The 23455-nt window shown below is 38.2% G+C and overlaps 1 protein-coding gene across 1 annotated transcript in view; it reads right to left on the bottom strand.

Annotated features, from left to right (window-relative positions):
* CFTR (CF transmembrane conductance regulator) overlaps nucleotides 1–23455 on the bottom strand; it is a 183942-nt gene that overhangs the window by 48328 nt on the left and 112159 nt on the right. Inside the window, exons 19-22 of the mRNA XM_070476808.1 lie at nucleotides 23344–23423; nucleotides 17794–17944; nucleotides 16418–16645; nucleotides 13747–13847 (exon numbers count right to left, since the gene is read on the bottom strand). Coding sequence (XP_070332909.1) covers nucleotides 13747–13847; nucleotides 16418–16645; nucleotides 17794–17944; nucleotides 23344–23423 — 560 coding nt within the window. The remainder of the gene's footprint in view (nucleotides 1–13746; nucleotides 13848–16417; nucleotides 16646–17793; nucleotides 17945–23343; nucleotides 23424–23455) is intronic.

Raw genomic sequence — 23455 nt, 5'->3', positions numbered from 1 at the left:
GACATCAAAACTACTATTTTGACAGCACTAGAATGTCATGTTTTCTTTATAAGCATTTGTCAGAGTACAGCAAATTACATTCTTCACTAACAAGGGTGAACCCAGGACTTCTTTTGTTGTTGTTTTGTTTTTTGAATTCAGAATTTCTAATTCAGCTATGGTATACAGGATGCACCTATCAAATTGAGAAAATACAATTTTCAACTCACCACCTTTCATAGAATCTAGTTGCTTAAAGTGACCCCAAGACAGGTTATTATAGTTTTCCACAGCATGGTCAAATATCCCTGACCAAGAACAAGTTCACCGTAACAACAGGCACTCATCTACAGCCCGTGAACATTCACTCAACTCAATGGGTTAAAGTATTTTCTGACAGGAAGGAAAGGTGGCCAGTGCAGACACTTGGATTATGGTTAGGTTTTCAGCACTGAAACAGTGAACAGACAATGTGGGCAGATAATATTGTGAATTACTAACTCCCTGTGCCTCACAGACTCTCCAACTGGCACATTACTTCCACTGCCTCTCCAAGGAGAAGGCACACAGAACCAGTGCACAGAAAACCATTTCTGGACTTGCAAGGTGCAAAAAACTGCGTTCGTAGTCAGAGACTGAGTGAGAGTTCAAAAATTTTGAGCCACAAGAATATTGCCTGTTAAGATTCAAACACCAAAGCCTGAAGGACACAAGCCCGAAGGACAGGGTTCATGTAAAAACCAGTAGTCAAGGATGAACTTCTGATGGAAGAGAAACAGCTTCTCTCCTCACCCCCCAATCTGACTCACAAATGGGCTGAGGCACCAGTTCCTCTAAAAAGGAGCACTGCCTTGCAACTGAACTCTGGTTCTATCCTCAAGTAGGTTTGAGTGATTTTAGAACTTAGGAGGCCTGTGCCTCAGTTCTAAGGTGGATACAGGAATGGGGCAGGGCTTGGAGAAGCTTCCAGTGCCCGTACGGCATAGGAGCATAAGAGTGGGCATGCCTGCATGACATGCTGAGACACAGATAACTTGACATAGCTTTGGATTTTCTTGTATTTCCAGAATGATGAGGGAAAGCCAAATAATCCCCATGCGTTGACCCCTTGGGGTCTTCCGTTCCTCAGGGACATGGAAGCTGCTGAGAGAGTGCAGACTCACCAAGGAAGAGCTACCAGTCAGGACCAGAGGAAGACCCGATGTCCCTGGACTGTACACCTCTAGTTCAGAGACAGCCCTGGAGCTGTCCCGAGCACAACAAGGGACAACCTAGGGCCAGACGCCCCCTCCCTCGGGGTCTTGGGATCCTGCAAACTCCACTCACATTGATTCTGGAGTCACTTCTAGTACGATCTCTGAATTCACTGAGGTTTCTTCTACTCAGCATGCTCAAATAGAAAATAAATATGACCATAACACAAGTAGTCATATATCTCCCACACCTGATTTAACAACCAAAGATTCATATCTGTAGTGAGGGATGGATCCAGGTGTGGTGGAAACAGAGACTTAGGTAATGTGGGAGACTCTTAAGAGAAGGTCTTAAGAAGACATCAATACAATATCAATACAATGAAATATTATTCGGCCATAAAAAGGATCAAACATGAAATATCATTTGCAACACTGATGAACAGAGATTATGAGACTAAGTGAAATTAGACAGAGAAAGATAAATATTACATGATATCATTTGTACGTGAATTCTGAAAAAATAATACGAATGAATCCATTTACAAAACAGAAACAGACTCACAGATACAGATAATAAACTTACGGTTACTAAAGTGGGGGGTAAATGAGGAGCATAGGATTAACAGATACACACTACTATAAATAAAAAGAACAAGCAACAAGGATTTACTGTATAACACAGGGAACAATATTCAAAAAAAGAGAAGAAAAAGAAATAAAATGCTGCATAGAAAATTAAGTACAAGACCTTCAAAAGTTTCCATACAAGTGGCAGAATGTGAGCTTACATCTAAGGGGCTTCAGTTAAATCCACTGTGCCAATTACAGTAAACTTATTCAAGCACTGTTTTTGTATCTTCTCCATCAAGTGTTTAGCATCATGCAGTGCCTTAATAAATCTCTATTCATAATGAATTAACCCATTGTTCCACCTCACATGCAGAAAGCAGTTTCTGAGCAGGGAGAATGGCAGTGCTGTAACTTAGTAGGAAATCTAAGCTGCAGTTGTAGCCTCAGCTCTCACCCTAAAAATATACATCGCTATTTGGATCAGAAGGATGTTGTAACATATCAAATTAGTTTTAGTCTCATCTACTTGTTTTCATTAGTCTTTTTAACCTAACTGAATCCTATCTCTAATTTGGGATGTTTATATATTTTAAGATGATTTATAAAAACTGCTGTGCCATTGTCCAGCTATGTAGGTGGAACTGGATGGAAATACAGATTTGAAAATTTTCAGAGTTCTGTAGATGGTGTTGGGAAAACTCTTTAACCTGAAGCTGCTGTTTCTGTGCATAGAAAAGTGTTTCCTATGGAGGAAGGAGGGGGTATCGCTGTCTAGCTCACTGACAGCAAAGTCTCAATGGAGCAATTACCAGCTTAGGTGGGAGCACATGTCTTAGATTTTAAGAAGTAAATGAGGAAGCCAAAATGAGACTCAGGCACTGAAACATCAAATCTATTCCTCATGTGAAGAGGAAAACCTGGTATAATTTGCATAGGCTTTCCACAAAATTGGAGCTTAGTCAAAATGAAGCAGGGTTTTTGCTTGAGAAGCATCTCATTTAAAACTTTGGCATGATTGGAAGGACTGATGTTGAAGCTGAAATTCCAATACTTTGGCCACTTGATGCAAAGAGCTGACTCATTTGAAAAGACTCTGATGCTGGGAAAGATTGAGGGCAGGAGGAGAAGGGGATGACAGAGGATGAGATGGCTGGATGGCATCACCAACTCAATGGACATGAGTTTGGGTAAACTCCGGGAGATGGTGATGGACAGAGAGGCCTGGTGTGCTGCGTGTGGTTCATGGGGTCACAGGTTGCAAAGAGTCGGACATGACTGAGCTACTGAACTGAACTGAACTGAAATGTAAGAGGTAAAAACAATAAAACTTAGAGGTAAATATAGGCATAAATCCTCATGAGCTTAGATATGGCAATGGTTTCTTAGATGTAATAAAGTATATGCAACCAAAGAAAAAGTTGATAAATTGAACATCATATAGATTAAAAGTATTTTTACTTCAGTGGACACCATCAAGAAAGTTAAAAAGACAATCTTATGAATGGGAGAAAATATTTGCAAATTGTATATCTAATAATGGATTTATATTTAAAATACATAAAGGGGAAGACCCAGAGGAATCGGGTGTAAAGGGAGGTAGGAGAGGGGATCAGGATGGGGAATACTTGTAAATCCATGGCTGATTCATGTCAATGTATGACAAAAACCACAATATTGTAAAGTAATTAGCCTCCAACTAATTAAAAAAAATTTTTTGGCCTGATTATTTAGATGTATTATACTCAAAAATTCTCCTGAGCCCATTTTTAAAAATGAATCTTATTATCTTTATGATAATGTCTGAATTACTTATCTAAGCATCAGGAGAACAAAGTCTTTGGGGAAAGACTGCTCCATAGCCTCATCTCAACTTTACTTTGTAACAGATATACTTAGTGAAAAAGAAAACGATTCCTGATTTTCCTTTTCACCTTTTGTTAACAAAGAGGCAAGAAAAAGCCTAAAGACCTATTTTAGGGCAAGTCAGGAAACCAGACTCTCTTCCCTGCACAAAATATTTGTTCTATTTCCTTTCATCTTTTTGGTTGTTTGGAAACTAGGCCATCAAATTTGTTCATTAACACCTAAACTACATGTAACACCCACAAAGCCATGACAATAGAAAATACATTGCAAAAGCCTGAGATCTGGCTGGCAATGTTGTAAAGAGTATTCATAACTGGTGGTTACAGGAAGATTACAATAAATAAATGTGAAGACAATCATCTATTAATAGAAAACTGACACCATGTGAAAAACATCACACATTTTGCAAGAGAAATTTTCAAAATGTGAAGTACATAAAAGGGAGGATTAAAGTGTTTTAAATGTTAGATTCTTCCTGGTAGGCCCAAACCAGATGCTTTTCAGAGTCACCTGACAGTGACCTGAGACCCAAGGCCATGTTAGAGTGATTAGCATAATCTTTAGGCCATGGATAAAGAGACTTAAGAGATAATGGTTATCATGGAAACAGACTCTCTGCCCAAAACATATTCTTGAAATTCTGGTCTATCTTTCTGCACCGATTACTTGTGCTCCTAGAGACCTTAACAAGTCAATCAGGACTGTATTGCTATAAATTATTAACAGCATAAGTGAGTTACTTATAGTATACTATAGATTCTAACCCTTTAGAAATTATTATAGCTTGCTACCTAATCTCTGGCAAATCATATGGCAAGTCAATTTGACTTTTTCTGACTGTAGGGTATGCAAAAAAAAAAAAAAACCCACAACAAATGACAAAAAGGCATATCTTAAATAAACACAGAGATATCAAATACATTGGTGCCTATTTTCAATAATTAAGAGCTTCAATAATTATGGTGCCAAGAGCCAATAGGCAAAGGAGGACTCTGATTTATCTATCTTAAAAGGTCTGATATCACTTACTACATCTACTACTCAAACTTGAACTTAAATGCTTTCTGGAGTTACTATTTTCTAAAAGCATATGATAGGCTATCAGCAAGCATTTGGTGAATACAATTGGGCCTATCAGGTGTCCATTAAACATATTTCAAAGGAAATCTCAAGAAGAGGAGACTTACTAGACAAAAAAAAATTAAAACAACAAATCAAAATATTTTCCCAAGGTTTTAACTATTTTACTAAGATTTTTCTAAGCATCTTAATTTTGAGATAGCACAACTTCCCGAAGTTATCTATCATTAAGCACCATTCTTTACACATCTTTCAGGTTTACATCTGTCACTGGTTGATACACAGAATAAAAATAATTTGCTGATAGTCCATCAGTTCCAAAGCAAATTCTATCCCATAGACCAGAGGTGAGCAAAACTATGGCCCAATGTCCAAATCACGGCATATCCATTTGTTTACATTAGCTTTGCCCTACAAAAGCTGAGGTTTCCCAGGTGGCTCCGTGGTAAAAAAAAATCCAGCTGCCAATGCTGGAGCTACAGGAGATGCAGGTTCGAACCCTGGGTTGGGAAGATCCCCTGGAGAAGGAAATGGCAATCCACTCCAGTATTCTTGCTTGGGAAGTCCCATGGACAGACGAGCCTGGTTGGCTCGCAGAGAGCCCACATCCATGGCATCACAAAGAGTTGAAGAGGACTGAGTGTTTGCACGTGCACACACACACACACACACACACACACACAAGCTTAGTTGAATAACTGCATAGAGACCACATAGCTCACAATGTTGAAAAAAGTACTACCTAACCCTTTACAGGAAAAATTTGCTGGCTCCCTGCCGTGACTCACAGAAAAGTGGAGCGAAACTGAACCTTGCTGCTGCTGCTGCTAAGTTGCTTCAGTCATGTCCAACCCTGTGCGACCCCTTAGACAGCAGCCCACCAGGCTCCCCCGTCCCTGGGATTCTCCAGGCAAGAACACTGGAGTGGGTTGCCATTTCCTTCTCCAATGCATGAAAGTGAAAAGTGAAAGTGAAGTCGCTCAGTCCTGTCTGACTCTTCGCGACCCCATGGACTGTAGCCTACCAGGCTCCTCCGTCCATGGGATTTTCCAGGCAAGAGTAGTGAAGTGGGGTGCCATTGCCTTCTCCAAATGAACCTTAGAGACGCTCAAATCCAGTAAATCACAAGTCTATATATACCAGGATCAGCTGGAGCATTTTTTAAAAGATAGACATCATGCCTGGTCACTTTGCCCTCAACCAAGAGAATCACTTTAATTAGTCTCAGAGGACCCTGAGTAGTCTCTGTTTTTATAAAGGTTCCACATGTGCTGTCAGGTTGGGAACCTCTGATCTAATCCATTCCTTCTTGGTACAAATGAAAAATTCTAAATCCAGGAAGTTTAAGCAATAAGCACAAAGCTCCACAAATTTCCCCAAATTTTCTACACTCACACAGTCCTGTCAGGTTCTCATAAGCCTCTCCAACCAATTCAAGACTCAACAACGTCTTAATGGAGCTTTTTTTGTCTTTGTTGGTTCAAGTAACACACTGGTTAAGAGTTCTTTGATCAGCTCTGACAGCTGCAGTGGTGAATGACCTAATCACTGGACCTGAGCCGTCAGGGGCAGTAGCAGACCCCTGTGACTCCCAAGAGCACCCGGAACAGTGCCTGCGTACGTGCCAGTGAGGACTTGAGATATATCAGAGATTCGGAAGAGAATGTCAGAACTAACAGAACCTTAAAAAATTTCCAACCAAACTGTTTCATTTACAAAGGAGGAGAGAGCAAAGCCCTCACATAGATTATGACTTCTTTGCCTAAGGCTGCACAACTCCTTGGTGGTAAGGCTACAGCAGAACACGGCACAGAAAGCCACTTTACAGGATGGAAATAGAAAGGCTGGGTGGGACGAAGTCTTGGAACAGACGTCATAAGTGGAAAATACACCCCCAAAGCCTTATGAGAACAGAAAAACAAAGAAAGGTATTATCAAAAAGCCATTAAAAGGAGGTTAAAAAAATATAAGAAATGAATCCTCCCCTCAGATTCTCAGGGCAGAAACTATTTTCAATCCAAGAGAATTGGGCATCAGGAGAACTGAGAATTGAAGAAAAGCCAGGTTCCCCACTTCTCCTCGCATCAGGTTTCTCATTGGTCACTGTACAATCAGTCACTTGATCTTTACTGGAACCCAAAATAAACACAGGCAATAAAAGGACAAAGGAGAAACAGAGGGAGTTTCTATTGACAGAAAACTCTTCTCAGATTACATCACTCTTGTAAGAACTTTCTGGAAACTCATTAACTGGAATCTGAATGTGAACCCTACAGAGGTACAGTCTTCCTTACTCATCCTGGAGGCTTCCACGCTCATGTGCTACTAAGAACACACTATGCAACAGGGATGGTTTATTGGCTGCTATGACCGAAGAATTAAGAAAGTGGGTACTAGTCATACACTCAGATATTTTATTTTTGCTCACCAAGACGCAGACAGTCCTGAAAACAGATGAACTGTCAACTGCCTCATTCAAACAATGATACTCTTAGTGTGAGCAATTCACCAGTCACCAGATGGCTTGATACAACTAAGTCTGAAACATTACCCTTGCATCCTTTCTAGCTCTCATTTAATTTTCATTCATTCATGGAGACAAAAATCTAGGTATACACTGCCTATTTAAGACAGTGAAGTGAAAGTCTCTCAGTCATGTCTGACTCCTTGTGACCCCATGGACTATATAGTCCATGGAATTTTCCAGGTCAGAATACTGGAGTGGGTAGCCATTCCCTTCTCCAGGGAACCTTCCCAATCCAGGGATTGAACCCAGGTTTCCCACAATGCAGGCAGATTCTTAACCAGCTAAGCCACCAAAGAAGCCCATTTAAGATATATGAAGTTTAAATAGTTAACAATAGGAGACAGAGAAGCTTTATGTTGTTAAAAATGGCAGGCATCTTATGAATTCAAATACAATAAGTACACAACTTTGTTAAATAATAACAAATTTTTTTAAGATTGAACTTACTTTAATCCATATGGTACTTGAGGAATGGAGCTAAAAAGAATTAATACGTCTCTTTTCATCCCATTTACAGAATAGTATAAGCTTTGCAACTGAAATGAACAGAGAGACATACACATGTGCTGTGCTATGCTTAGTTGCTCAGTCGTGTCCGACTCTCTGTGACCGCATGGTCTATAGCGTGCTAAGCTCCTCGTCCATGGGGATTCTCCAGGCAAGAATACTGGAATGGATTGCCATGCCTTCCTCCAGGGGATCTTCCCAACCCAGGGATCGAATCCAGGTCTCCCTTAGTGCAGGCGGATTCTTTACCATCTGAGCCACCAGGGAAACTCATGAATACTGGAGTGGGTGGCCTATCCCTTCTCCAGGGGCTCTTCCCAACCCAGGAATCAGGCTGGGGTCTCCTGCATTCCAGGTAGATTCTTTATCAGCTGAGGTACCAGGGAAGCCAGATACACACGTAATTTATGTTAAAATTAAGAGATAATTAGAAATAACATTTCTTAAAACACTGTGGTATCAGTTGAAATAACTGGAAATCCCCTAACATGGGAGTTAAAATGGGAATTAAGTTGGACTCTGATAATTTTACTATTTAAAAAATCTCTGGGGTTATTCACAACTGATTATACTACACTGTTCATAAGGTGACAGATGAACTTTTCCCCAAACTCCTATATAAAGCTAGACAAACTAGTAGGTGAAACAGAAGTTTTGTTCACTTATAATTGTCTCTTGACACCACAAGCATATTTCCAAGAGATTCCAAACAAGAATTTATGAACTAAAATGTCAAGTCTATTGGAAGACAGTCTATCACTGTGTTTTATAAACATATGGAGGTGTCAAGTTAGTAGTTGAATATATAAAGAGAGAGAGAGCAGAGGAGTGGTCTTAACTGGAGATATGAATGTGTGATTCACTGAGAGATGATTTCAAAAGCACGGAGTTAGATTATAACAGCTAGAGAAAGTGTAGATAGAAGAGGGCTAGCATACAGCTGGTGTTTAGTGATCTGAAAGACGATAAGGGGCCAGCAAAGAGAACTAAGGAGGAACCGGTGAGGCAGCAGGAAAACTGGGTGTGAAAAACATCACCCTAGTGAAAGAAGACAGGATAACAAGAAGGATGTGTCCATGGCATGAGTCACGAGTATGAGTACTACTTGAGAGATTGAGAGATATAAAGATGCTGGCTCTAGAAAGATATTGGTTATGAGTCTGAGGGATGATGGAAATGAAATGAAGTAGGGTATGGAAAGAATTTCCATATTTCAAATCCTAAAAGATGATGCTGTTAAAGTGCTTCACTCAAATTGCCAGCAAATTTGGAAAACTCAGCAGTGGCCACAGGACGGGAAAAGGTCAGTTTTCATTCCAATCCCAAAGAAAGCCAATGCCAAAGAACGTTCAAACTACGGCACAATTGCACTCATCTCACATGCTAGCAAAGTAATGTTCAAAATTCTCCAAGCCAGGCTTCAACAGTACATGAACCATGAACTTCCAGGTGTTCAAGCTGGATTTAGAAAAGGCAGAGGAACCAGAGATCAAATTCAACATCTATTGGATCATCAAAAAAGCAAGAGAGTTCCAGAAAAACATCTACTTCTGTTTCATTGACTACGCCAAATGGTGTGGATTTTCAAGGTATTGATGGTGTAGATCACAACAAACTGTGGAAAATTCTTCAAGAGATGGGAATACCAGACCTCCTTACCTGCCTCCTGAGAAATCTGTATGCTGGTCAAGAACCAACAGTTAGAACCAGACTTTGAACAACAGACTGATTCCAAATTGGAAAGGAGCACATCAAGGCTGTTTATTGTTACCCTGCTTAATTAACTTATATGCAGAGTACATCATGCCAAATGCTGGGCTGGATGAAGCACAAGCTGGAATCAAGATTGCCAGGAGAAATATCAATAACCTCAGATACGCAGATGACACCACCCTTATGACAGAAAGTGAAGAAGAACTAAAGAGCCTCTTGATGAACGTGAAAGAGGAGAGTGAAAAAGTTGGCTTAAAGCTCAACATTCAGAAAATGAAGATCATGGCATCCAGTTCATCACTTCATGGCAAATAGATGGGGAAACAATGGAAACAGTGAGAGACTTTATTTTCTTGAGCTCCGAAATCACTACAGATGGTGACTGCAGCCATGAAATTAAAAGACGCTTGCTCCTTGGAAGAAAAGTTACGACCAACCTAGACAGCATATTAAAAAGCAGAGATGTTACTTTGTCAGCAAAGGTCCATCTAGTCAAAGCTATGGTTTTTCCAGTAGTCATGTATGGATGTGAGAGTTGGACCATAAACAAAGCTGAGCACCAAAGAACTGATGCTTTTGAACTGTGGTGTTGGAGAAGACTCTTGAGAATCCCTTGGACTGCAAGGAGATCCAACCAGTCCATCCTAAAGGAAATCAGTCCTGAATGTTCATTGGAAGGACTGATGCTGAAGCTGAAACTCCAATACTTTGGCTACCTGATGCAAAGAACTGACTCTTTTGAAAAGATCCTGATGCTGGGAAAGATTGAAGGCAGAAGGAAAAGGGGATGACAGAGGATGAGATGGTTGGATGGCATCACTAACTCGATGGACATGAGTTTAAGCAAGCTCTGAAAGCTGGTGATGGACAGGGAAGCCTGGCATGGGGTCACAAAGAGTCAGAAACAACTGAGTGACTGAACTGACTGACTGATGGAAAGAACTGGGAGGATGACATGGAGTAAGGCACTGTTTCAAGAATTTCTGCTAAAAATAGGTCAAAGAAATGGGGTGTTAGATCAAGGGATGGTATTTTTATGCTAGGGAGAAAGGTACCACAAGAGAAGTTAATTGCATATACCGGCCTTTACACAGGAGCAGAGACACGGAGGGAACTGGAACATATGAGCAGTGGTACAGAATGGTGTTACAACTAGTGGAAAGAGGAATTCTTTTTGGCTCCATCTTTTTTTTTTTCCTATGACATATATAGCAAGATTACTGACTGAAAATGCAGGAGGTAGAATTATTAGAGCACCTGAGAAGAGTCAAGAAGGTGATAAAGGGCTATCTTAGGGAATAAAACAGAAAGAACTTATCAAGAAAATGTATTAAAAGGTTTGTTGACCAGTTTTCAGTGCTAACCTCTGAAATGTGTAGTTAGTCAAAACTACAAAGCTACCTGAGGCTGTGATGAGGAGGTATTACCATCCAAATATTATTAATACATTCACTGGCTGAAAGCTAAGGAAGTCTGGGCACCCGAGTAAATGAATGGATGAGCAGTGAAGTCATATTCTTGGAATTTCATATTTCTGTTGACGTTTGACATTCATGCCTAAACACAGCCAGATGGGTAAATGAAATATTCTTCCCAAATCTAAAGATATTTTTTTCCTGGCTACCTCTGTACTAAAAAACTAAAAGTGTCAAACAAAACACCTTGTTTATTGCATTTTAAACTCATGTGGAGGGACATCCCTGGGTCCAGTGGTTAAGACTCCATGCCTCCAATGGAGGGGGTGCAGGTTCAATCCCTGGTCATGGAACTAAGATCCTACTTGCTGCAAGATGTGGCAGAAGGAAAAAAAAAAAAAAAACACCTGAGGTCTAAACTCATTTCAGAACTCAGTAAAGTAAAATGAGTTTTTACTTCAGCGGTTACAAAGACCTTTAGTGTTAACATATACGTAAACATGAAATTTGAGGTTACGGCTCTCTCTCCTCCTACTTTCAACATATGCTAGGTGAAAACTAACAGATTACTGGACAGCTATAGCAGTTGCAGGGGTGGAAGCAGCAAGATTGAATTAATAACTAGATAAATGCCAACAAAGACTCAGGCAAGACCACTTGTGCTATTTGCCAGCGAAACATAAACTAACATGATCACTTTGACATTCAAACAAAAGAGTATAACTTTTAAAAATATGATGAACTCCAAATATTGATGCTTTTCACGGACTGTATTATAACATAATACCTTATTGCAAAGATTCTGTTATGCCAGGAGATGAAAGAAACAAACTCACAGCACAGGTCACCAAGTCTAGGATGACCACATGAAAAACTAGCTAAATAAAAAAGCTTGAAAGAAACTTTAATGGCGATTAGACATGCAAAACATACAGGCACCAAACAAAGAGAGGCTGTAGAGGCTGTTACATAAACCAAGGAAATTAATACAATAAAGAGAAAAGAATTGTGCATATACAAGGTGAACAAACACTTCCAGATAAAGAAAAAGAAGTACATTAGGATTTTAACTGTAATGTCAAAGTTGAGGAAAGTTTGAACAAAGAATTAAATAGATGCCAGTACAATATTTACTTAATATTCTCCTGCTATTTTCCAACAGAAACATTTTAAAGTACATTTTCAAGACTCAACCCCAAAAGTATACGAGCTAAGTAAGGAGATACATGGAGTCACTAAAAAGAGCTGGTCAAACTAAAATGAAACTCTGCTATAAATCATATTAAAGTTAAATGACATTTCAATGAATTATTAAAATACTTTTGTTAAATAAAATATTGTCACAAGGGCAAGAAGAGGGCATGAAAAAATTTGGTTTTTCCCTAGAGGTATATTTTACAATGATATTTATTCTGACAGAAGTTGATTATACACATTTCAACAACTGAATGAATGTGCGCATTTTGAGAACATATCAACTGTCTCAGAGAAAAAGAAAAAGACCATAACCCAAAAGGTCAAGAAAGAACCTAAACCAAAAGGGTAATAAATGATGGGGAGGCTGTGGAGAAAAGTGAACCCTCCTACACCCTCCTAATAGTGGGAATGTAAATTTGGGCACCCACTATGGAAAACAGTATGAAGCTTCCTTAAAATAAATTAAAAATAGAGCTACCATTTGATGTAGCAATCCTGCTCCTAGGCATATGTCTGGAAAAAATAAAACCTAATTTAAAAAGATACATGTACCCTAATTTTTACAGTATCACTATTTACCATAGCCAAGACATGGAAGCAACCTAAGTGGTTCATGGATAGACGAATGGATAAAGAAGATGTGATTCATATGTACAGTAAAATACTACTCAGCCATAAAAAAGAATGAAATAATGCAATTTCCAGCAACATGGATGGACCTATAGAGTATCATACTAAGTAGAGAAATACAAATGCTACACATCATACATACCTATATATTCAATATGTGGAATCTAAAAACCAATACAACTGAACCTATATACAAAGCAGAAATGACTCACAGATACAGAAAACAGTTACAGTTACCAAAAGGGAAGGAATGGGGGAGAAACAAAGGAGTTTGGGATTAGCAGATACAAACTACTATATATAAAATAGATAAGCAACAAAGATTGCAACAAAGCAACAAAGTCTCCACAGGGAAGTATGTTCAATATCTTGTAATAAGTAATAATTTAAAATAATCTGAAAAAATACATATCATTGAATCACTTTGGTATAACCTGAAACTAACACAATACTGTAAATCAACAATACTTCAATTTTTTAAAAAGTCTGACATTATCGAGTGTTGTATATAATACCTATGGACCTCTGAGAATTCTTACACTCTCTCTTTTTTTTTTAAAGAATACTTATTTATTTGGCTGTACAGGGTCTCAGTTGCAGCATGTGGGATCTACTTCTCTGACCAGGAATCAAATCTGGGCCCCCCTGTATTGGGGGCATGGAATCTTGGCCACTGTACCACCAGAGGGAAGTCCCCTTTTATACTCTCTTGATGGGAGTATAATCTGGTACAACAGATCTTAGAACAATTTGGCACCATCTAGCAAAGTTGAACATGGGTGAATTCTATGACCCAACAATACCACTCTTGGGTGGCTATCCTAGAAAAATCCTAGGCAAGGAACTGCAAGAATGTTCATAGTAGCACCAGATCTTGATTGTGGCTATGTATATGGAAGAAAGAAGAGATACGGGTTTAATAAGAGATACAAACAGTGAACTTCAACTGATCTGCAGTGTTTTATTTCTTAAGCTGGAGCTGGGTATACAGTCATCCCTTATGCTATTATCTACACTTTTTGGTTTGTCTGAATTTTTTTTCATAAAAGTTAAAAAAAATACTTACCAAGCTATCCACATCTATGCTAGAGTTTACAGCCCACTGCAATGTACCCATGATATTCATGGCTAAAGTTAGAATAATCCCAACTCTTCCTTCTCCTTCACCTATAGGTGGAAAATATATATAAACAAACTTTAGGCTATATCTCTTTTCTGTGAACTGCTTTATGTATACCTAGAAGATAGCATATGTTAAAGTTACATTTAGATTCTGTGCCAATTTAAACCATTTTTCATCTCAGTCCCCCACAGCATGCATCACTAGTGATAATATGCCCTGTTAGTATTCAACCAACATTTTAAATCAAAGAATGACTGCATATTAGTAAAGTTGCCCTTTTTTTAAATGCTTCAGATATTAAATGGGATGTTGGTATTGGGTAATGTAATTTTTATCTCTTCTACTATTACTTCATAAGTAATAATATCTTCAAAGACTACAATGGACAATGGAAAGACTTTCCGTGTCTGAATACGCTTCTCTACAAAGAAGTCAAAAGCAGGAGACAGGTGTGTGAGCAGCATTCAGAAGATGTTTAGATGTGCTTCATGCCTTTGTAAGGAGGACTTTTCTCTGTCAATCAGATGCTGTTGGGAAGAAAGAACTTAGAGTTTCATGGAGAAGTCAGAACTCATGGGTCTGCCATTTGGAAAAAGAGAAGACTGCCCACTGAGTTAAAAAATTGATTAGTTCAGATAGGAAGAACAATACTCAAATGTTTAATTAGAGTAGTTCGTTTCTAAGGGCTAGTGAAGTAAAAGTGAAGTCGCTCAGTCGTGTCCGACTCTTTGCAACCCCATGGACTGTAGCCTACCAGGCTCCTCGGTCCATGGGATTTTCCAGGCAAGAATACTGGAGTGGGTTGCCATTTCCTTCTCCAGGGGATCGTCCCGACCCACGGATCGAACCCAGGTCTCCCGCGTTGTAGGCAGATGCTTTACTGTCTGAGCTACCAGGAAAGCCCTTTAAGGGCTAGAAGGGACCACTAATTAAAATTTACAAATACTCTGTATTCATGGCCCTAAAGTTTTTCTAATAAGAATGTCCTTAAATTGTTATAAATTTATGTTATCTTAATTGAGAGTCAAGCCCTGCAGCTGTAATGCATGATAAAACAATTTTAGGGCTCTAAAATTGGGAGAAACAAGTCATCCTATTATTATGAATTGAAATTTTTGCTTCCATAATTATTCCAATAGAAGACAAACCATAGACAGCAGGTATGTGGTTTTAATACTAAATCACTTATTTTAAACAGGTAAAATTTATCCAGGGCCCAATACATTAGTCATTCTGAATATAAAGATGAGAGTAAGATAAAATTTTAAAAATAATAACAATAATAAGTAACATAAGATTTTTGGGCACCTACTATGGACCAGGCACTACACTAAGTGCTTTGCACAAATTATCACATTTAATACTCACCACAAACTTATGAAATGGGCACTATTGTGTTTATTTACACATGAGGAAAAGGAGGGCTTTAGAGTAGCCGACTAAAGTGTACAAGTGACCACAGCTGAAGACCAGCAGAGGCAGGGTTGATACTAGCTGTGTGGCTGACATTCACTCTGGCTGGGCATCTGATTTCATAGATAGGTCCTGGGCGATACTGATTCTTGAATACTCTATCATGCCTAATAAGCCAGGATTCAATCAGATCCTTAATCATTACATTATAGTACATGATATATTGGTATGATTTCACTGTTAACAAATCCTTGTTCATTCAGCCCTCTTGGATCCTGTTTCAAATAACTTAATTAAAGAAACAATTGTTTAATTATGAACCACAAAAGAAACTTTATTTTGTTTTAAGGTTGCCCCAAACTATTGTACTGCTAAGGATTTACTCCATTTGCCTGCCGCCTTGAATTCCTTTTGCAGAGTCAATTCCCAAAGCCTTGGGCTGAGAGAACAGTGAAGGTGAGGAATCCACTACTCTCTCAGCACCCGTGGAACTGCAGGTGGACCTCGGAGCCAACATGGGCCTGTTTGCTGTTCTTGTCAATACTTGGTAACTGGACAGAGGAACTCAACTGTTCACTCAAGGGCCCTGACTGGAAAGGCCATACTAGGTCACTTTGCACAGCTCTGGGACATTAACCAAACCAGTCTTTAGAGAAAGAGAAATGAATAAAGTGGCCACAGAAAGGAATGGACATGGCCAGCATCTGGCCTCCAGAGATGGGAAGTTCTGAGTATGACTCTCCACGACTGGTCCATTTCCCGTGGAGGTGCAGTGTGCCTTCTGCCCACGAGGCCCTCCTGTAACTCTCCAACATTTGCTTCATTTTGTTTGAACAGAATTCTGTTCTTACAACCAACCAACCCATCAAATTTGGCAGTCCCTCGGAATCTTCATTCACTGTAACATATATATCTCAATACTTCTTATAGCTCAGTAATTCAACTTTTTTCATTAGAAGAGCTCACTTGTCTATACAGGTTTTCATTTTACTTGTGATGAAATATATATATCTCAGTTTTTCAACTGCAGCTCTAATTCACAGAAATCATTCATTCAACAATAAACAAATTTTTGATGAATAAACTAAAAAAATCTATTTAATGATACCTAAAAATTTTAACTTACATGAATGCAGCATTTTACTGGCTGACAAAGCTTTAAATTAAATCCTTAGCTAAACAGTTAAGGAGTTCATAGTACCTGTTGTTAAAATGGAAATGAAGGTAACAGCAATGAAGAAGATGACAAAAATCATTTCTATTCTCATTTGGAACCAGCGCAGTGTTGACAGATACAAGAACCAGTTGGCAGTATGTAAATTCAGAGCTTTGTGGAATAAAGTTTCAAAGTAAGGCTGCCGTCCAAAGGCACGAAGTGTCCATAGTCCTTTTAAGCTTGTAACAAGATGAGTGAAAATTGGACTCCTGCCTGTGAAATATTTCCATAGAGAACAATGCAAGTCATGTAAATACATAATGCAAATTCTTACTTTAGAAAGGGTAACTTAAAGAGTAATCAAACAAGTAATCAAACAATGGACGTCATTGGATAGAAAGGCTTTTCATTGTGATGCAAACTTTGAATAGATGCAATCTGTAATTTTTTTTAATGAGTTACCCTCCTTTTTAACTTGGTTACCATGGATGGAAACTTATTATAAAATCGTTGCCATTATTAATTCATATGCCTTGGCTACCACTGGGTATTGTTTATCTGACTAATCCTAAATTAATCACTGCTGAAAATGTTTCTCTTTTGAGACAATTCATTCAATGCCTCAATTAAGAAAGTCTGTGTGACTTAATTTAGCAAATAACCTTCAATGTAGAAGAACACTGGAAATATATCCCCTGAAAACACATCTAAACAAAGGCTGTTATTGAACAATGTGCTTTCCAAAGAGCTCAAGCAGTGTTCGGGGGCACACCAAAAAGCAGACTCCTGGGGAGAAAGGAAAGGTGTCTGAAAAGAACTTTGTCCAGTCTCACTTAGGAACACAGACAAACCTTTAGAAATGGTGGCACTATCATTTCAAATTTTAATTCATATAATTAAGAACAGATATCATATACATCAAGCCTCCTAAGACTCTATATACTTGTTTTAAAATCAAAATGAAGTCACAGTCATTAATTCATAAAAATAATCTATATGTGTTTTATAACTTATTGTTTCCTTTCCTATACTTAAATATTTTTGCAGAGTTTGTGGTTTAACACTACATTTTAAATCTGAAGGAAGGCAATGGTCAAATTCTCAAAAATAATATTTAATAATACTTTTGTTAAAATTTTGTTGTTTATTAATAAATTTGATATTTTTTAATTAATATGTAAAATTTGTTACTTGTTATAATAAAAATTATTAACAAAATATAAGAACCAGGAGAGGTATATATGATGAGAATGTATAGAAATGGCCCTTAATCAAAGTTGAAATATACTTAGACATTTTTAAAACTCATTGTCATATCATGCAAGAGTTTAAAAGCAGGAAAAACATTTTGAAAAAGTAGATGAATTGCAGATAAATATCCACAGGTAGCTCTTGTGGGCATGTCACAAGCTGTACCATACCTTCAGATTCCAGCTGCTTGAGTTGCTGAGAGGTGTGGAGGAAGTAGGCTCTCAAGAGAATAAAAGCCGCTATCACTGGCACTGTAGCTAAGAAGATGTAGGGTTGTAAAACTGAGACGACCACCACAGCTCCGATCACAATTAATAACAACTGTAGGATCAAAGAAAACACAGTGATAAGTAAATATTTCCATGTTGCAAAGTAGACAAGGTATGTTACCAATGTTTTCTAAACAAGGTTTTCACACTCTGTTCCATTTTAAATACAGGGCAGGTATCTTCCTACTGGGAAGGTGGTCACATTAAAGCACATTTTTCATAAGACCAAAATTCCACAAATGGCTTAGGTTGCTCATAATAACATTTTGAAGTTTAGAAAACATGGTATTCTTGTATCTTAGTCTATTTCCACTTCCTATACTCTTTAAAGTGTTGTATGAAAAAATTTTAAATGAATGTAATTTTTTCTAGCCTGGGCTTCTTTTAAAATAAACTTTTGATTTTAAAATAATTTTAGTATGAATGGTCATCTAGGTAAGCTACTTGATTTCTCTGAATCTAGATGATTAACATTTAAGATTGAAAAAAAAATTATACTTGAATATTACTCCCCTTTCTGTTTTTGTTCTTTGCCTGTAAAACAACTGAAGATGACCTTGATGCAGGAGAAAAAAAAAAGGAAGATTTTGGGGGTAGGGCTGATTTAATTTGAAATCAGACCATTTTTTTCTCTTATGTGTTATCAAATGAATTTTGTGTTTAAGTCAAGCCCATTCATTAGAGAGAGTTCTTCACATTATCCACCCCAAAAGTGAAGCCATGTGGGCAGTCTCAGAAACAAGGTGATTATACTGATGTTCCTCAGATCAAGTTAAAGGCTTAAATTCTATATTCCCAAGTGACACAAAATTCATATATAAAAAAGTAAAAAAAAAAAAAATCTGCCAGCATTTGCTCCATAATAATCCATGTGAATAAAGTATAAATAAAGTAGCTGTCACAACAAGTGTTGAAAAATAAACCTATCATAATATCTATCTGATAATCAGCAATCCAGTTCTCTACCAGTGGCCATGAGTGACACATACACTTTCCAACTGATGCAGAAATACAGAACATTTTGGCAGATGGAAACATGAATGAGGATGTAACATCTGCATAAGTCTTCTTTGAATGGGTTGCTATTTTCATCTAAAGCTTAAGATGATCATATCTCAACGATATGTGTAATAGAGAAAATGCCTCTAATGTGTCCATCATCAAATTCTACACATACCAGCCCTTCACTCATTTTTGCTCAAGAAATACTCAGAAAAATCTTTGTTGTACCAGACCCTGGACTAACTACATATGACAATAATTTAAGGAAAGTAAAAGTGAAAATCACTCAGTCATGTCTGACTCTTTGTGACCCCATGGACTAAACAGTCCATGGAATTCTTCAGGCCAGAATACAGGAGTGGGTAGCCTTTCCCTTCTCCAGAGGATCTTCCCAGCCCAGGGATCGAACTGTGGTCTCCTGCATTGCAGGCAGATTATTTACCAACTGAGCTATCAGGGAAGCCAATTTAAGAAAAGTCCTCTCTATTCTGCTCTTGCCCTACAAGAGCCACCAGTACAATGAGAAAGCCTCAACCACCCTAGTTACTACATGACAAGACTTCAGCAACGCAAAGGACTCAGTTTTTTAACTGAGAATACTCATTTCTCATAAAGAGAGTCTTACGGGAAAAAAACAGAAAAATTAACTTCCAAGCATTATTAACTAGGAACTACAATTTAATTTAAATGGGCCATTTTATTAAACACCAGTGTGTATGAAAGATAAATACTGTTGCATTTACAGCACAGAAACATTTAGCTATTTCACTAGAATCAGGGTTTGTTCATCTGTTTACTGTTGACAATTATAAAGGGCACTATGTTCATTTGTCTTCTGCTATTTTTATCATATAATTCCAATCTGGAGCTTTTGTATTATAACAATGGGTGGGGAAAGTGATCATTGTTTTTTTAATTATTGCTGATATGGTTGATATTCTTAGGAATGAAATTGTAACTGTGTTACAATAAAAAAGGAAGAATTGTGTAGCTGACCCAACCAATACAAGAGAAGGTCTGAGAATAATGGATAAGGTGGGACAACTGGAAGTGATGAAATAGTCACAAGGTAGACTTCCAGTGATTGTAATCATTCGTAATAAAGCCAAAACTAAGTCTAAGCTTTGAGGAAAACAACTCAGTCTGCTCTGTAAGGAGTCATCTTTAGGCACTGAGGTCAGACGGTAATAATTTAGCACTTATGCAAAACTAAAGGCACTACTTTAATATGCTTGGTATTCTAATTACACAACGAAACTTTAAATTCTGTCCTAGCTTTTAATTCATAGTGAATAAGAAACAAGTCACATCAGACCAGGTGTATTAAAGAGAGGACAGCAAAATAAACAAATAGACTTAAATACAAGATGGAAATATGAGTACAGATCTTAATTCCCATTCAAGCTTATCAAAGTCCTAAAATTCTAGGGGAAAAAATATCAACAGACTATAAAACCTGCAAGGCACCATTTTCATCCACCAAAAACAGCTTCCAAGTATTCCTGACACAGAAGGGAACATAGTGTTGCCTGTGTAATTGGAGCAGATGATAAGAATGATCATTTTGAAATAATTTAGAAGGTGCATTAACTGACTGATTGATAAATATCTATTTAAAACCAGGCATTGAAGACCAGATCTGCAATTTAGTTCATAATTGACAGCCCTTGATAATTTTTAAGTAACAGATTAATGGAATTAATAGAATGAATAAGGGGGGGGAGATGTAAAAGACAGCAGAGATCAAAGTAGAAGGGCTCACTGTTAAGACAGAGGAAATTAAAAAACCTAAAGGTTTTGAGGTTGAAAAGAGAAGATTTGCACATTTTAAGATGTGCAGGCTTCTGTTTCATGAAAAAAAATCTGGCACTCAAACACAGAGATGAATTTTGTGTGTGCTCAGTCGTATCCACCTCTTTGTGACCCCGTGGACTGGAGCCTGCCAGGCTCCTCTGTCCATGGGGATTCTCCAGGCAAGAATACTGTGGGAGTGGGTTGCCATGCCCTCCTCCAGGGAATCTTCCCAACCCAGGGATCAGACACATGTTTCCTGCATTGCAAGTGAATTCTTTACCCACTGAGCCACCTGGGAAGCTCATAGAGATAAGCAGGATGCTAGGATAGATTTTTCTCTGTGTGGCTTCAAGTTCAAATTTGTCACATTATGGTCCACTTCCAGTGTGACAGTCTGAAGCATGTGACTTTAGTACTGAAAGTGATCATCATCAGACATCTTCCTCATTTTAGAAACATGATATCCTTAGAGATTAAGTGTCTTACTTAAGGTAAAATAAATAGTGCTATTTGCAAAACAGAATCTGGATCTTTCATTTTCACTATACAGTATCCAAGCCAGAATATTATCAAATGTTAAGAACTAGAGTTAATATAAATTATACTTTTTTGAAAAAAGAAACTCATAGGTATGCCTTATTCTGTGAAAAACCTGTTTCTGAAATGTGACTAGAAAGGAAGTTCATTAACCTGAACATAAGTGTAACCAACAGTGCTCACAATTTAAAGGACCTCTCTAATGCATACATTTTTTAATAAAATCAAAATTAATCAGATTTTTATTGTATTTGATTGCTGTATCATGCTTCCATAATGTGAGACCCTCTTCTAAACAAAATAGGGAAATCAACATAAAGGAACCCTGCCCAATCACTTATGAGGCAACGACTAGTGAACCCCAAAACACTAGAAGTTGAGCAGAAACTATTCAAATTGTTGTAAGAGAAAGGATGAGACCATCACATGTGTCAAAAAGTGCTAATTCATAAAATACATGTTCAAAAAGAAACTCTCCCAAAGGATTTCTTTTTTTTTCCAAAAGATTTCTTAAATGAATCTTACACTGATTCAGAAAATACTCAGCAGGCTACAAAAGTTTTTAAAGAAAAAATTAGCAAGGGCTAACATTCACGAGTCCTTTTGCAATCATGTCAAGATGTCCACGTTCTATTTTTTAACTGACTTAATATTATATTTCAGTCTGGTTATTTATAAGCATAGAACAAGGAAGAAATGTCCAGAAATTAAAGACATGGGCAACGCTTCTTTACATGATGAACTCAAAGCATTTTTTAATGAATTCCAGCAGCAGCTGCTGAGTTATATCCCTAAACATAGTAACTGAAGGAAACTCAAAATACTAAAGTTCACTTGGAATGGTTAACGTGTTTGGCTGTGCCAATCATTTCAGATGAGGCAAACTGGCAATCTGGTTTTTGTGAACCTGCCAACATCATTGTGTATACACACAAAAGTGGCAACCTTTATTTTATTTCATAGGTTCTCAGTGGTGGGAGTGGGAGGAGGGATGGGGGATGAGGAGAAAGGGGCAAGTCATCCCGAGATGGGCAGCATCCTGCTCCAACTGTCTCCAAGGAGGTCACTGAGACTGCATTGTTGTTTACTCCCTGAGGCTCAACCCAAGTCAGCCAGGAATCTGCTTTCAAACCTGGTTCAATAGCCAAGGTTATTAACTCACAACACTCAAGTTCTATCACTTAATGGAATCCCAGCAAGGTTACCCCTAGGTCACCTTCACCTTCTTCCCTGCTCCATTTCACCATCAATCTCCCCACCCCAGGACACGTGCTTGAGTCAGCCTGCCCTGGAGATGCCTTCAGATCTATAACCCAGGGATAATCCTCACTAAACCTGAATTTTTCCTTCCTCTCTCACCTGCCTGAAAACTTACCTATACTTCTGTCCCAGCATTATGGTCCTTACTGCGAGACTGCTAACTAGCCATCTGTGCCAAAGTTGTTCGTGGATGAGATTGGGTGAAACTATAGTCCACGAGGAAACCAACTGATCGTCATTGTAACCCGGGCCGTCTGAATGTAGGTGACTTCTATCAAAGGTGATGCCAATGTCAAAAACGTCACACTTCAAGGACAGTGATTTGGGGGAAAGTGGTCTGTTATAAGACTTACATCACTTCTAAGTAGAGAGCTACTGTATCTAAATGAGGAATTGCCTTAGGTTCTGGTCAAGTAAGGGCTTCCCAGGTGGCACTAGAGGTAAAGAACACACCTACCAATGCAGGACATAAGAGACTTGGATTCAATCCCTGGGTTGGGAAGATCCCCTGGAGGAGGGCATGGCAACCCACTCCAGTGTTCTTGCCTGGGGAACCCCATGGACAGAGAGCCTGGTGGGCTACAGGCCGTGGGGTTGGAAAGAGTTGGACATGACTGAAGCAACTTAGCACAACAGAACACATTGGTCAGGTAAACAGTTTTGACTTATTATTGAATTTACTAAATTTATGACTATCTTGAAGATTTTTTTTAATATTGAAAAGATTCATATACTAGACACGGTTCAAACTCTTAACCAAATGAAAAATAAGCAAGAATTTACTCTTAATAACTTTTCTAAATACTTGTAAAAAGTGCAACAAAGTGAAGTCACTTAATAATAGTTATTTTTACAAACCTGAACAAAGTCAAATATGGTAAGAGGCAGAAGATCATCCAAAACCGCTATATCTTTGGAGAATCTATTAAGGATCCCACCTGCAAGGTAAAGAAAAATTCTTCAAAAACTA

Source organism: Odocoileus virginianus, chromosome 1 (genome assembly GCF_023699985.2).
Source record: "Odocoileus virginianus isolate 20LAN1187 ecotype Illinois chromosome 1, Ovbor_1.2, whole genome shotgun sequence".
Taxonomy (NCBI): Eukaryota; Metazoa; Chordata; class Mammalia; order Artiodactyla; family Cervidae; genus Odocoileus; species Odocoileus virginianus.
The sequence above is the reverse complement of the archived record's forward strand: the minus strand, read 5'-3'. Positions and strand labels throughout refer to the sequence as shown.